The 15,191-nt window shown below is 36.5% G+C and overlaps 1 protein-coding gene across 2 annotated transcripts in view; it reads left to right on the top strand.

The window, feature by feature from the left end:
• Positions 1 to 15,191, top strand: part of LOC135783446 (phospholipid-transporting ATPase ABCA1-like) — a 165,262-nt gene that overhangs the window by 79,753 nt on the left and 70,318 nt on the right. Inside the window, exons 15-22 of one of the 2 annotated variants that reach the window (XM_073811797.1) lie at positions 1,162 to 1,384; positions 3,885 to 4,106; positions 4,662 to 4,866; positions 7,938 to 8,054; positions 9,489 to 9,660; positions 10,965 to 11,096; positions 11,256 to 11,395; positions 11,576 to 11,713. In XM_073811797.1, the coding sequence (XP_073667898.1) occupies positions 1,162 to 1,384; positions 3,885 to 4,106; positions 4,662 to 4,866; positions 7,938 to 8,054; positions 9,489 to 9,660; positions 10,965 to 11,096; positions 11,256 to 11,395; positions 11,576 to 11,713 (1,349 nt within the window). The remainder of the gene's footprint in view (positions 1 to 1,161; positions 1,385 to 3,884; positions 4,107 to 4,661; positions 4,867 to 7,937; positions 8,055 to 9,488; positions 9,661 to 10,964; positions 11,097 to 11,255; positions 11,396 to 11,575; positions 11,714 to 15,191) is intronic. The other variant, XM_065294172.2, reaches the window with a different exon arrangement.

The raw sequence follows: 15,191 nt of genomic DNA, 5'->3' as shown, positions 1-15,191 counted from the left end.
TTATTAAGTTTAATTTATAAAATAAGTTTACTTTATTCTTAAACCATTAATTCAAGCAAAATTTTCTCACCCCAATGGCAGTTTTTTTGTTTGTTTGTATAATTTATTTGTATATTTTTTGTCTAAAAACTAGACTTCTTTTCTCAGGTCATTTTGCCCATCAAGAAAATATATCTTGATCTAAGAATTTTTAGACATTTCTAATGAAAACAAGACAAAAATAAAAAAAAACTAAGTAAGAAAGTCATTCTTTTTGCAGTTTACAGTACTGTTACACACAGTACATATTGTTAGGTGTAAGGTTATAGGTTAGCAGAAAAAGTTGACATGTACTAAGATATTTATAGTCAGTTAAAAGCCTGTTAGTGGATCGTGACAATAAAGTGTTTAGATATTAAGCAGACAGTCTACTAATGTACACTGGGAGTTGACAAGTAGTTGAGCCAATTTACCAAATGTTGTCGAAATAAAGTGTTACCGGTCCATCATTAAAATGAAAATGTAAGTACCAAACAAGACCTAATATTTTTTTTCTTTTTCATTCCAGTAATGCAAATGTTAAAAGTTTATGTGATGCATAAACTGTTCAGTATGTAAAAGACAGACAGGGGATCGGCTGATTTACTGTGTCAGTGGTTGCATTAAGAGTGAATGATCTGGGGTCAGTTTTAGTTACGACACTGATGGTTGTGTAGTTTGTTTACATGTATAAACATGTGTTTTAGTTATTCTGTGAACTTGGCTTAGCTATATAATTATTTTGGGTTAGGTAATGCAAAATAATTGTCTTGAAAGGCTACATACTGAGTTCAGAAGTGTCTTTGTGTGTGTTAGCTTTTGCACACAGCCTCAGTGTTGACATCTGTTCACAACAAGAACAGTACTTATAAAGATAAATATAGCTATGCATATTCTATATATATAAGCTATCTATATTTCTTTTTAAATAAAGGTGTTTGAAAAGATTCTTTGCCACCTGAAGATCCATTTTTGGTTCCTTAACAATCCATTTAGTCAAAGGTTCTTGTAGAACCGTTTCTTTTTTACATTTCTATAATCTAAAGAAGCTCATTTTTGGTGTGAAGGGGTCTTTATGCTCATGAAGTTCACCCGTATAACATGAAGGGGATTTTGTTCCTGCATGTTTGTATACGTGTACAGGTTCCTGCGGTCTCTGGCGCGTTCCCTGCCTCTCTACATGACATTAGCCTGGATCTACTCTGTAGCGCTCATCGTCAAGGGCGTGGTTCAGGAGAAGGAGGCGCGTCTGAAGGAGACCGTGAGGATGATGGGATTGAAGAGCTCCATCTATTGGTTGAGCTGGGCCGTCAGTTGCATACTGCCCCTCGGCATCAGCGCCGGCCTCCTTACTATCATTCTGAAGGTGATTCACTGATGTTCACAAACACTGAATTTCACTGGATTCATGTGATCTGGAAAACTACAGTTTCACACTAATGCTCAGTGATGAGGTCGAGTCCAACATGAGTCTGATCCAAGACCAGAGATCGAGTGTCGAGTCAAGACCAAGTCCAGATAAAGCTTGACTCAGACTCGACACTTGATATCTGGCCAACTCAAGTTGGACTACAACACTGCTAATGGTGGTTCCCAAAGTTCATCAGCTGTCACTCTGAATAAAGGTTTAGGTCAGGGGTCCTACAGGACTGCCATATGACACCCCTGATGGCATACAGTAGACCTCATACTGGTTACTAGTCAAGAGGTTTTAACTGGTCACCAGTTCAGCTAATGTACACCAGCCTGTCTCACCACCAACATCTCATTTTAATAACCAAAGGCTTGTGCGCAAAACTTTCATTTTTTAAATAAAGGTGCTACGATGCTACAGATGAACAATTTTTTCCTGTCAGTGTTTAAAAAAAAGTTTCCAGCCAGCGCCAGCATTTTTTGTATGATTTTCACAGAAAAAAAATATCAAATTATGAGCAAAAAGCTAAGATAATAGCATTTGTGTAAAGAGATCACATTCAGAGAGATGATTAAAACATACACAGAGTTTTTACTGTTTTTGGATCAGTGGTTGCTTCATTGTTTTATAAGTTGCATAAGAGCGCCACTTAGTGGATAATAGCGGAAATATGAATTGCCATAAAAACTCTTCATTGGCAGGGAAACATTTTCTTCTTAATGTTCTCTTTTTACACTTGCATGTACGTGAGGACTGCCAAATTTCTTCAAGAAAATTAAATACGAAGTAAAATTAAATACAAAATGATATGCGCACGTTATGCAAGTAATTTGTTTATCCACAAGGTAGCACAAGGCAAAAAAATATTTTCAAGAAAAAAAATTCTAGTAAAATATCAAAAAAAATTCTTAAATTATGATGCTTTTTCAGTGATTCTGTACATAAAACAAACAAAAAATCTGCCAATGGGGTAAGCACATTTTTCAGATTTTTTGCTTGTTTTTATGCACTAAATCACTTAAATTTGATATTTTTGGTCTAAAAACTAGACTTATTTTCTTGGGTCGTTTTGCTCATCAAGAAAAAGCATCTTAATTTAAGAATTTTTAGATATTTGTACTGAAAACAAGACAAAAATACTAAGAAATTTGTTTTTCTTGAAAATCATTTTTTGCAGTGCAACCCTGCCCTGGTGGGCATCAATTCACAAGATAGTCGATAAGAAACTAAATAAACATAATGGACCGAAATGCCTGCAAGCTACATCGACAATGGATGTATAGTTAGTTAGTAGTACTTCATTATTCAGCCTGAACTGAAAATTGATCTTACAAAAACCATGGTTATTGTAAAAAAAAAAACATGGTTTTGCTAATAGAAATCAATATACAAAAAAAACATGGTAATAACAGTTTTACCACAAAAAAAAAAACATGTTTAAAGACTACAAAGATGTTCACATGAGTTTTAATTTGTGGCGACCTACTAAGGGGTGTTTCAGATTTCGAAAATGCAACCGTATTTTAAACTTAGACCAATATGGGAGTAGCTGGTTTAAGCTGGTCCTCCCAGCCTGGCAAAGCTGGTCAATCTGGTGGGTCAGCTGGTCTTCCAGCCTGACCAGCTAAGTCCAGCTAGACCAGCTTAAAAAGTGACCAAAACACAGCTAGACCAGCTTGCTACACCAGCAATACCAGCTAAAACCAAGCTGGGAGACCAGCTAAAACCAGCTGGTCTAAGCTGGATTTTTCAGTAGGGTCTGCACATGCAAAACACACAAAATGAAACAGACTCCTGTAGGCCAGGAGAGGTATTACATGCATCCAATGCCTACGTATGCATTCGAATCAAATGAAGTATCTTAAGTTTGTGAAGAACTTTTTGTAGCATCTTTATTTAAAGAGTGGACATGTTTAATATTGATATTCTGGTATATATTCATGCAAAAAATGATAAATAACGATTTGGGAGCCACCACTGTAGAGTGAAATCCAAGATCAGTTTGTCCAGATGAACTTCAGTGTTCTGCTGTGAGCATCGTGACTCTGTGTGGAAAAAAATATCTGATAGCGTACAGTATCACAGTTTTGTGTTTGATATCACACAGAATCACTCTGCTCACCGCCGATCCAATCACAACACTCGTCTTTTAATCGACTCTTCTCTCTCTTTCACTGCTTTTGACACGTGTAATCGCTCCTCTCGGTCGAGGAGGCTTTTCAATGCACGCCGTTGTGCTTTGTAATTATCAGGTTGTGTTATTGATGCATCCGTGGAAGCTCAAACTCAACATTTATTAGAGGCTCCAGAAAGCTTTCACACAGTTACGCCTGACGGCTTTAATTAATGTCTTTACGCCCCGCAGATGCATCCATCATGTTCTCCTGCAAATGTTTGACAGCAGATTACTATAGGAATGTTTTCATGGTTATTCCCTCTCTCTTTATAACAGTATGGAAAGGTTTTGAGATACAGTGACCCTTCGGTGATCTTTGTCTTCCTCCTGGTCTTCTGCGTGGCCACCGTCATGCAGTGCTTTTTCATAAGTGTGTTTTTCTCCCGGGCGAATCTGGCAGCCGCCTGCGGAGGTCTCATTTATTTCCTGCTCTACCTTCCTCATGTGCTCTGCTACGCCTGGAGGGACGTCCTGGGCTTCGGAGCCAAGATGGCCACGGTGAGACATTAAACGCACCTCTGCTCCACCTTGGAGAATTTATACTTTTAACAGACTGCATACTTAAAGATAGAGAGGATGAAAGGAAGGGAAGGCGTGCAGGTTAAAATTCAGGTCTCTCCTGAAGATCTCTGTAGCCTATATGGAGAGTGATGGAGATGACCTCACACCTGAGGAGAAGAGCGATGGAGGAGCAGCGTTGCCCTTTGAGATAAAGACAGAACGACTAAATGACTTACGGCTGCACTTCCGTCATTGTGACCAATCAGAGTGACCTTTATCTCACATGAAGAGATTTGCTTTTGTTTTTGTTCAGAAGCGTGTGTGTGTGCACGTCTTGGCATTCAGACGTCTTAAGATGAATGGGATTGCCGAGCTGCACGCACACACGCAGTTTAGTTTTAAATTGTAGATGATGGTCGCGCTCCCCTGTGCTGTTATTTCAATCTCACATTCATACCAGAATAAACATTCGCACATTTATATTCATACGAGTGACAGCTCAGGATTGAGGCCGTGTGTCTGACCTCTCATCTCTATCTCTCTCACCGGCAGAGTCTGCTGTCGTGCGTGGCCTTCGGGTACGGCTGCGAGAATTTCGCCCTTTATGAGCAGCAGGGCATCGGGATTCAGTGGAGTAACATCCGGGTCAGTCCACAGGAGAACGACCGCTATTCCTTCATCGTCTCCATCTTCATGATGCTCTTAGACGCTCTGATCTACTGGATACTCACCTGGTACATTGAGAACGTCTACCCGGGTAAGACTTTAAATAAGTTAATAAAAAAAAAGATAAAAGGCCCTTTTAATATAAAACAGGATTTGGTTTGATCTTTTCGATGAATTGATTGTGTCAGGATTAGTTTCGTGATAAGGATCGGCTCTCATTAATCCCACTCATTACATGGGCTAAATACAAATGGACATCAAGTAATGATTTGAATAGAAGTGATTTTATTAGGTCTGAAAGCATGAAGTGGTTTAATCTCAGGTCAGAAATGATTTCAAAACGCAAATCCAAAGATGAGCATGGCCAACACTGAATGGAGACCAGGACAAAGTTTAATCCACGCTATGAATGTGAAAAGGACATTATTATAACAGAAACAAATTAAGGTCATTTATAAGTTGCATGGCTGTGCAATAGTTTTTATAAATTTTGTGTTTTGTTTTGAAGAATAGAGACAAGGTTTGGCAGAAAAATGTAAGCCTTCAGCGTAATAATATCTGTCAATGATAAAATATAGAGATACAACATTAATTCATCAATGTTGCAAAAAAACCAAAGCTTCCTTTATTTATAAAAGGAAAACATGAGAGAAATGCATAATTTTGTGCCAAATTCAGTCATGTCAGTGTCTAAGGTTTGCTAACATGAATAACCAATGACTTATGTCAGGGGGTTTCGATTTTTTTCTACCCTATTTACCGAAGAACTTCTCCATAAGATTTTAAGTAAATATTTCAGAATTTAAATAGCACCTTATCAGTAGTATTTTACATATAGAAGGTATTATTATTACCTTCATCGGATCATTTTCTTTTATTGGTCAATAAAACGGATCTGTCCATTTTGCATGAGTTTTTAGTTTTCTGATATATTGTGGTGTTGTGTAATGATCACTACATACCAATTAACCCTAATAAGTCTCTTGGGGTCAATCTTACCCCTAAGCCACTTTTCTTTAGTTAAAAAACATCCTTCCCTTCATCTCAGTGGAATAAGGTTTTGTGACTTTTCCAGATTATCTGTAAAGATTCATATAAAAAAACTGGGCTTGATTTGGTCGTTCTAAAGAGGTGTAAAAAAATTCACCAAAAAAGGCCTTTTGGGAGTAAAAAAGACCCCAATTGAAATGAATGGGAAATGCAAAAAATCTATATATTTTTTCCTTTTATTTGTCAAAAAAATCAATGCATCCAGAATAAATCTGAAAATTTTAACACAGAAAGTTAAGCCTGATACTAGGGCACAAATGCAATATAGAAAATACATGCTCAATCACACACATACACAAACAGACATACACAAACACACAAAGGTATCACTGCCACAGAGAGCATTTTTTACAGAATTTGGCAAAAACAGACACAAATGTAAAACAAAGATAAAAAATGCTCACACAGGTGTGTGCGTGCGCACAGACACACACGCACGCACGCACGCACGCACGCACGCACACACACACACACACACACACACACACACACACACACACACACACACACACACACACACACACACACACACACACACACACTTACATTCAGTCAAATTTCTGTAGCATTTTGTAAAAACAGACATTTCAAATGCATTAAAAACTACAAAAAAATCTACTATTTGAAATAATTTTTATTTTTAATGACCTTTCTAATGTTTATATAAACATAAATTCACAAAATGTTTCACTAAAGTAATTATTTGAGCAGTTGGCCACATCCAGTGAAATGAATGGGTCTCTATGGGCTGGTCGAAATGATTTATTTCCTAAACTCTTTTATGTTCCTAAACATAATTCTTTTCTAAACACCAAATGGCCAAATTCATCTATAGATCAATATCTAAAAACAATTTAAATCAAATTTAGATCATAATTTATGTGAAGTTTTCATAAAAAATTTATATTTTTCAGGCAAGCTAATGGTGTAGTTGAGAAATTGAGTGATAAACAGGTAGAAAAGTACTTCATATTGAGAATTGAAAATTGAAAAATTGAGTACTTATCCACTGTACTGTATATGATTTAAAAGTCTTTTTCTGTGTATTCATGTACTGTGTTCATGGCAGGTTTTGCGCTAAACTGTCAGATGGAGGCTAGAAACTGATTACGTAAAATGATTTTGGATTAAATGAAAGTAAATGAAGTTCCTAAACGAAGGCTTGAAAGAAACATGAACATCTTATCTATTATTTAACCAGCAGAACATACTGTACATGTGACTACTTCATTCCAGCTGTGAATATCTTTCCATACATCATCTTCTCACCATCCATGAGGAGTAAATTATAACTGAACTATAATTTACTCTTCCTCGTTGGTTTCCCTTTAATTGAAAGTGCATTTAAAGACATGAATTTAAAGATCCCATAACACCCGCTGTCTCTGCTCATGTCATGTTAACCTGGAGTACCTACAGTATAGAGTCGTATTACATCCTTCATATCTCTGAAGAGTCTTTAGTTTGATCAGATTTATAAAAGACAGATCAGCTCTAGTGATTCTTTCCGGAAAAGCACGAAATCCCGGAGGCATCCAGATGGAGAAGAGAGGCACGAGCAAGCGACACACACAAAACCTTATCCCACTATCTCTGGATAACTTATGATTCACTACATGTTCATGTTGTTTATATTATATGTACAAACGCACCAATTGCCAATAAAACACAGACATTTGATGCAGTTTTATTTCAATTTTAAAGTTGAGTCTTGATATAACACAAAGCTGTCACATGCAATTGTATTCCAAAGAACAATGCTAATAAGTGTCCTCATCGTTCTCGCTCTAATTGACATGTGGGTGTGCTTTTCTGGGGGAAATGCCCTTAAAAGGAATACAGGGTCATTGTTATGTAACAGGTACCCATGTTTGAAGAGGAGGCATGAGTTTTACCCAGTTTGAAATACTTAACTGCATTTTGACACTTTGCATTTGTTTAGCACGAGGATTACAACTTTTTAACTGTGTTAGTAAGTCAGAATGCATGAAATACAGCCCCCCCCCCCCCCTTAAATTAAGCTTTGGAATGTGACCATTTTCTATGGATTTGGATGTTTTATTGATCATGTAATCTATAATCAAACTCTGAATCTAAATCTTTCTCTTTCAGGACAATACGGTATCCCCAAGCCGTGGTATTTTCCATTTACATCCTCGTACTGGTGTGGAACTCGAGTGGGTTCTGATGCAGAACCTGACCCAATCAAAGAACTGGAAGACCAGAGCGGTACCACACGCACACACACACACCAGGGTTATTATCGTAAACGAAAACTATCACGAAAACTGAAACTATTAGTGAAAAAACATTTTCGTTAACTGAAATAAAATAAAAACGAAGGTTTCTAAAAAAAACTAAAACTAAACTATAACTATAATGTGGACCTGTAAAACTAACTAAAACTAACTAAAATTTAGGAAAACAAAACTTGCGTTTTCGTTTTTTAAATGTTATTGGATCAGCAGTTGAACACGGAGTCACTCATATTACCGGATCATAAGCAAATGAGCAGATGTTGCTGGATAATTAATGACCAATAGGTGGCAGTCTATTAGAACTCGTGACCTGCACAGCAGCGTCACATGATGTGTATGATGCTGTCAGGGCACTGGATCCCTGCCCCCGAACAGTTCGGTTCAGAAAACATCATCTTGTTGCTAACGGCTAGTTTAGTAAGACAATTTGTTTCTGCTGGTAAACCATTACAATAACTGAAGAAGGCTTAATTATCTCAGTGTACTGTACACGGAAGCATTAAAACGTTAAATATGGGTGAAAACGCTGACGCCAACCGCTTGCTTGGCAGTGTTAGCTGACGCTTTTTGGTTGCTATGTTATACAGAACGTCCGCTTAACTATCTGAAACCATTATATGCCTTTGCGGATAATCAACAAATAATATTATATATTAATATTTAGTCAACAAATAAATATGTTAGTGCAGCGATCTCTTCTGGTAAAGAAATGGACACTCATAGACAGAACATTAAACTTTGCATTGATTTTCAGTTGTTGTGCACAGCCATAAGTTTGTACAAGTAAGATTTACTCTAAATTATCTGGGTTATTTTTAACCCAATGCTGGGAAAATATTAGACAGAACACATATGTTGGTTTATAAATAAACATATGCTGGGTTGTTTCAATGCAATGCTGGGTTGTTTTAACTCATGTTTAGGTTAACAACAACCCAGCATATGATTATTTATAACCAAACATGTATATTTATATATGTATATTATATTTACCCAAATAACACAACAAAATTTAGAGTGTTGGTTGGTGTGGTATTTGTCCCGGCCTTTGATTGAGAGTACTAAATAAACATAACTTTTTTTTAAATCCTCTTATTCTCATCTTATTTTTAACATTTCCAGATTTGGCAAGGTGTATGTACACAACCATGATATTATGCTAAAGACTAAAACTATACTAAAACTAAATAAAAACTAAAAGTAATGATTTTTGAAAAATAGAAACGAAATCAAAACTAATTATGCACCACTAAAAAGAACTAAAACTAAACTGAAATAAAATAACACATTACAAAACGAAATAAAAATAAAAACTAATATTTTTTTTAAAACTATAATAACCCTGACACACACACACACGAAGATATAAAGATATGAATCTGTATGACTGTTTGTTGTCCTGCAGGATACCTGGAGAAGCCTCCCATGAGTATGAAAGCAGGCGTGTGTATCCGGAACCTGGTGAAGGTGTATAAGACGGGAAATAAACTCGCCGTGGACGGACTCAGTCTGGACTTCTATCGGGACCAAATTACATCATTCCTGGGACACAACGGTGCTGGAAAAACTACAACTATGTGAGTTTATTAATAACAATCGCACATCGTGAAAAGCGATTGGATTTCAATGCAAAGCTAATTATAATGCATAACATATAGACCAACTTAGTCCATAACCCTACCTGTCTACCCCAAGCCCTGAAAAGTGAAGCCAAAACAGCTCGATTGCCCCCCAGTGACTGGTCCCAGTATAGGTCATAAACTCCGCCTTTCCCATGTTATTCAATGGGACTTGAGACCAACTAAACAATTTAATTACACATTTCCATTTCCATCATTTACTGTAGTTTTTATCATGCTGATGTAAATTCAAGTGTTTGTTTTTTAAAAAAGTTTGTTTTTAGTTAGTTATTTAATCCTATAAAAACAGTGGTGTCACGTCATGATTGACATCTGTGATATGTGCATTCTGCGATAGCGAGGGCGGGGCCTTGATTTCACGGCTTTACTTCCTGCTCACTATCGCGCTAGCCTGGTCCAACCAGACTCACGTACATTCATTTCATTTGTACAGAGAGTCTGGCCACGCTCCATTGCAAAGCGTTACTTCCGTTAAGGAGGGTCCATTGTTGAAGTTTAAAACTATTGGATCTGCCCAGAGTCACTCAGGATCTGCCAAAGCCAATCGCTAACGTGTGGTCGTGACGTATATCATGCACCGAAACCGTCCGGAAACAACAAGTCAGAATAATCAGACAAACAAAACTTAGCAAACCTGGTTCTTGCTCCGGCTTTAACTTCTGTATATTCGGCAGTTTTGCAACAACGGACCGAATAGCTTTTCTCACGTCTTTCTCCGCTGCCATTACTGAACTACAACTCAAACTGACGCACGACCTCAACGTCATCGTTCTTAGCCTCCCCCATCTGTTCGCTGATTGGTCCTGCAGTTTTTTGCAGGAGAAAACGAAACTCTATAGAGAAATCCCAGACATAATGCTGAAGCAAAATGAAAAATAAGCAGAAGCACGTAGGAAGGCGGAGCCAGGCTACTATTTTTCTACAGTCTATGGGTCTACCCTAACTAAATAAATAATTACTTTGCTTAAGTGAGGTTTTGTCCGACTTAGCTTACATCTGGGAAAAGATTTATTTTAAGTAAAAACATACATTATGCATAGACACAAATTATCACAAACAAATGCATTATTCATACACGTCTGCAGATTGAGCGTCAGTACTTCTTAAAAGTGTAAAAATTCTGTGTCATCTTGAGTCACCAGCTGCTGTTATATAGTGACATACAGTGATAATGCTAATTTTCTATGATGAAATACTCACTGTTTCATTTTCTAATGGTCATCTCTCATATGTTTTATCAGGTCGATTCTGACAGGTCTCTTTGCTCCCACTTCTGGTACAGCCTTTATTAATGGTTACGACATTCGCACCGATATGGACACAATCAGGAAACATCTGGGAATGTGTCCGCAACACAACGTCCTCTTCAATGAGTAATGACTCTCCTCTTATCTTCTCTCCTCTTCTCTCCCCACTTTTTTCTCATCTCCTAATGATAAGCTGCTGATAACTGTAGGTTTTATGTGAACGTTTGTGTTAGTAATAGCATGTTTTTTTTTGTGCATTTATATATTCGTGTTTTTTTATTTCAGTCTGACAGTGGAGGAACACATTTATTTCTATGCTCGTCTGAAGGGGCGGAGCTCTAAAGAGGTGAAGCGCGAAATAGATCAGATGATTAAAGACGTGGGTCTGCCTCACAAACGCAAAGACCTTGCCAAGAACCTCTCAGGTGTGTGGATCAGGAGGCGTGAATATCTAACACGGGCTGTTTCTAGACTTCATCACAAATATCTCCACTTCTTTCTATTTTATGTTTAAGTTGTATGTTCAAATTTAAGATTATATCAGTTCAGTGCATGATATTGTGGTGTGAACTGATATTTTGCGATATTTTGGGATAATCATACAGGTGGGATGCAAAGGAAGTTGTCTGTCGCCATAGCATTTGTGGGCGGATCCAGTGTCGTGATTCTGGATGAGCCGACCGCAGGAGTGGATCCGTATGCGCGCCGAGGCATCTGGGAATTGCTGCTCAAATATAAACAAGGTACTGCAGATTTCTGTCCATTACTTCAAACCCTATAGCACCGTAACTGCTATGAAACTATAAACATCAAATAAAATAACAGACCTGACCAGACCAGATCTGCTTTCAGAAAAAAAATTCTTCTTACCTTTATTTGTTTTCTTTTTATCACCTCTTAAGTATGGGTAGGTTTCTTCAAAAATACAAAATTTTGAGATAATTGCATTTTTGTAAAGGTTTTTTGATAGAGATCAGATTCAGAGTAATGCTCAAAACATACACAGAGTTTGAACTGTTTGCCCTAAGGGAATACTTCTGGGTTTTATAAGCATGGTAAGAGCGCCACCTGGGGAATAATAGCGGAAATACAGATTGCCGGAAAAACTCGTCATTGGCAGGGAAAGAGTTAAAATGGGCAATTCAAAATATGTTTTTAAGATGTAAAATAAATCTTTGGTGTTCCCAGAGAGCATATGTGAAGTTTTAGCTAAGCATACTCCACAGATACTTTCTTATAACATGTTACATTTGTAGATGTGAGCAAAAATGTGCAATTTTTGGGTAAAATTTTAATGAGTTGATAATGCAAACACTGATCGCCATAATGTTGGTTTTTTGGAATTGAAACTAAATTATGCTGTCTATTCTCTCTTAAGGGGTGGTATTATTATAATAAGATCCCCTTCTGACATCACAAGGGGATCCACATTTCAGACATGTTTTTCCACATGCTTGCAGAGAATGGTTTACCAAAACTAAGTTACTGCATTGATCTTTTTTACATTTTCTATGTTGATAAAATCACTGGGGACCACTTAAACACATAAACATTAGTCAGATTTTTATGATATGTCCCCTTTAAACACTTTGTTCAATCTCTCTGTGTGTGTGTGTTTGTTTAAAAAAGCGCTCATTTAAATTAACAGCACTAATACACATCATTCCATTTGTCTAAATGATTATAATGGCCTTTACTAATCAAATCATGAGTAGACACTTGATAATTACACAATTAGTCTAACTAAAATGCTTTGAATGTTATTTTAGTCCCACAAGATCATATCGCTATCGGCAATATATCATTACACATTTTCTACATAATCATTTCACTGCAGATGTGGAAGCTGATAGTCTGTCCACCTAAAGCATTAAAACTAAAGATTAGTTTAAGCCATTGTATTTAAACGGGTTTTATCTATCGCCTAGCGACAGCACTCCTGTAGTGTTTTAACTCTGATCTATGTGTCAGTCTGTGAATAATGTGAAAAAAGTTTTTTTTTTTTACAGTTTTTAATGAATCAAGCTGTTAACACTTTACTTTCATCGGTGATGGAAGAGCTGATCAGACAGATGATGGGAAACACAGATACGCTAAAATAAACCTACACTGTAGTGTGCTATTAATGAAGGCTGTTTCTTTGACACCCAATGATGTGAATCTAGACAACGTCTGCATGATGTCTTTAATATCTCAAAATGTTAAAAATGCCATTGATGACAGTGTAAAAAAACAGCAGTGGTAGAATGTAGGGCCGCAACTAACAATCATTTTCATAATCGATTAATCTGGCAATGATCGTTTTCGATTAATCGACTAATCGGATAAAATCCTAAAATTTATTCAATTACATTTTTTTACTTATTATAGCTAAATATTTATTATATATAATAAAATATTTTAAGTCCTACATAAAAACAGTTTATGCTGCTTTTAAATAGTCAAATCTTCAAATGTCAAAATATAAAGTTTTCCTCCGTCACTGTCCTGTCCTGCTACGTTGTCACGTAACTCCCGCTGCCCTGTGCTGCGTTTCACAGCTCGCCTTGCTTTTGAAGAAACACATGATTTTATAAGGACAGGTATTCAGCTTGCGTTGTATGAAGAAAAGTGCATGACTTTAATTATAAGCTCCTGCACTGTAAAAAATTCCGTAGAAATTGCAGCTGGGTTGCCGGTAATTTACCGTATATTTAAATGTATGTGATTTACTGGCAACATTTTGTTCAAAGTTAAATGAACATTAAACGTTTACAAGTCTTTGTCTTTACAGAGTAAAAGTCAAAAAACAGCATCAAGCAAAACATTCTGGGAAACAAAATCTGAAGCAAAAAACAGAAAAAGGTTGATGATGATTTCTGGTTCCCAGAATGCTTTGCCTGAGGCTGTTATAGTATAGTTTTATTCTGTAAAGATAAAGATATTTAAAATGTATTTAACTTTGAACAAACTCTTGCCAGTAAATAACATAAATTTAAATTTATGGTAAATTACCGTCAACCCAGCTGCAATAACATTGTAATTTCTACGGAATTTTTTTACAGTGTGGGTTATGAAGCGGACACATGTCCTTTGTCCAAAACAATGGTAATGTGGGGGCATGTAACATCACAGACCAACTAATCAATAGTTAAATGTGTTAACAACTATTTTCATAAGCGATTATTATTGATTTTATTGATTCGAAACTGAATACAGTTCAGTTTATTATAACATAAAATGAGTAATGCTAACAAATTGTGAAACCGTGACACAGACTTTCATCTCAAACATTATTAACAGGAACATGAAAGATCAGCTGGACTCTGTAACTACTGCATTTCTATCACACTGATTTTATGCGCATTTTATAGTATAAAGTATAGTATATAGTATACGTATAAGAAATGAATGCCAAATTTGGAAAAAAATACCTTATTTTTCAAAAAAGGTTGCAAAGGTGGTTTTTGACTTTTGCGAAAAAGAATAAATGAGACAGAAACACATTTGCCGAATAAATTCTAACAGCGCGAACATTAAACCTAGGCAACCGATCGTATAAGCTGTCATCATCTTAATCATATATGCGGCTCGACATCGTCGTAATGCCCTTGCTGCTTGTCCCTGCATGTAAAATGCTCCATTCCTTCTTCTGTGCACAGCATTCAGTTTGGCAATTACAAGCTGCACTGCTAATAAATGTATAACTTGCCAAACTGTATGTAAATACAGTCCGGTCTCTATTTTTACATAAGCATGCCTTGTTTTATTTACTATTGGTTACTATGTTATCAATACCACTGTCATTCGCTCAAACAGTCATTTGCACAATGGAATCTCTTGAATTCCATCATATTTTTTTCCTACTATGGAATTTTAATGGTTACAATCAGCTGTGTGCATACCATCATTTACCAATATATCTTGTTTTGTGTTCATCAGAAAAAAATCATACAGGTTTACAACAACATGAGGATGAGAAAATGATGACAGAATTTTTGGGTGAACTATCCCTTTAAGAAAACAAGTAAAACTTTGTTTCATACGCACATACGAGCGTGCATTCAAAGCATGCACATTGCGACAAAATAACTCTCGTGGCCTACATACCCCATACTCCTTTATATTCGCACTTACAAAAATCCAGTCTAAAAGTGAAGTATACCCAGGCCTTTAGAAAGCTTGTAAACAACCTGAACTCTTCTGGGAAAATGCGTTGACATCAGAAGTTGTCTTAACCTT

The sequence above is a fragment of the Paramisgurnus dabryanus genome, chromosome 2 (assembly GCF_030506205.2).
Source record: "Paramisgurnus dabryanus chromosome 2, PD_genome_1.1, whole genome shotgun sequence".
In the NCBI taxonomy this organism is placed as follows: Eukaryota; Metazoa; Chordata; class Actinopteri; order Cypriniformes; family Cobitidae; genus Paramisgurnus; species Paramisgurnus dabryanus.
Note: the sequence above shows the minus strand (reverse complement) of the source record. Positions and strands in the feature narration are given on the sequence as shown.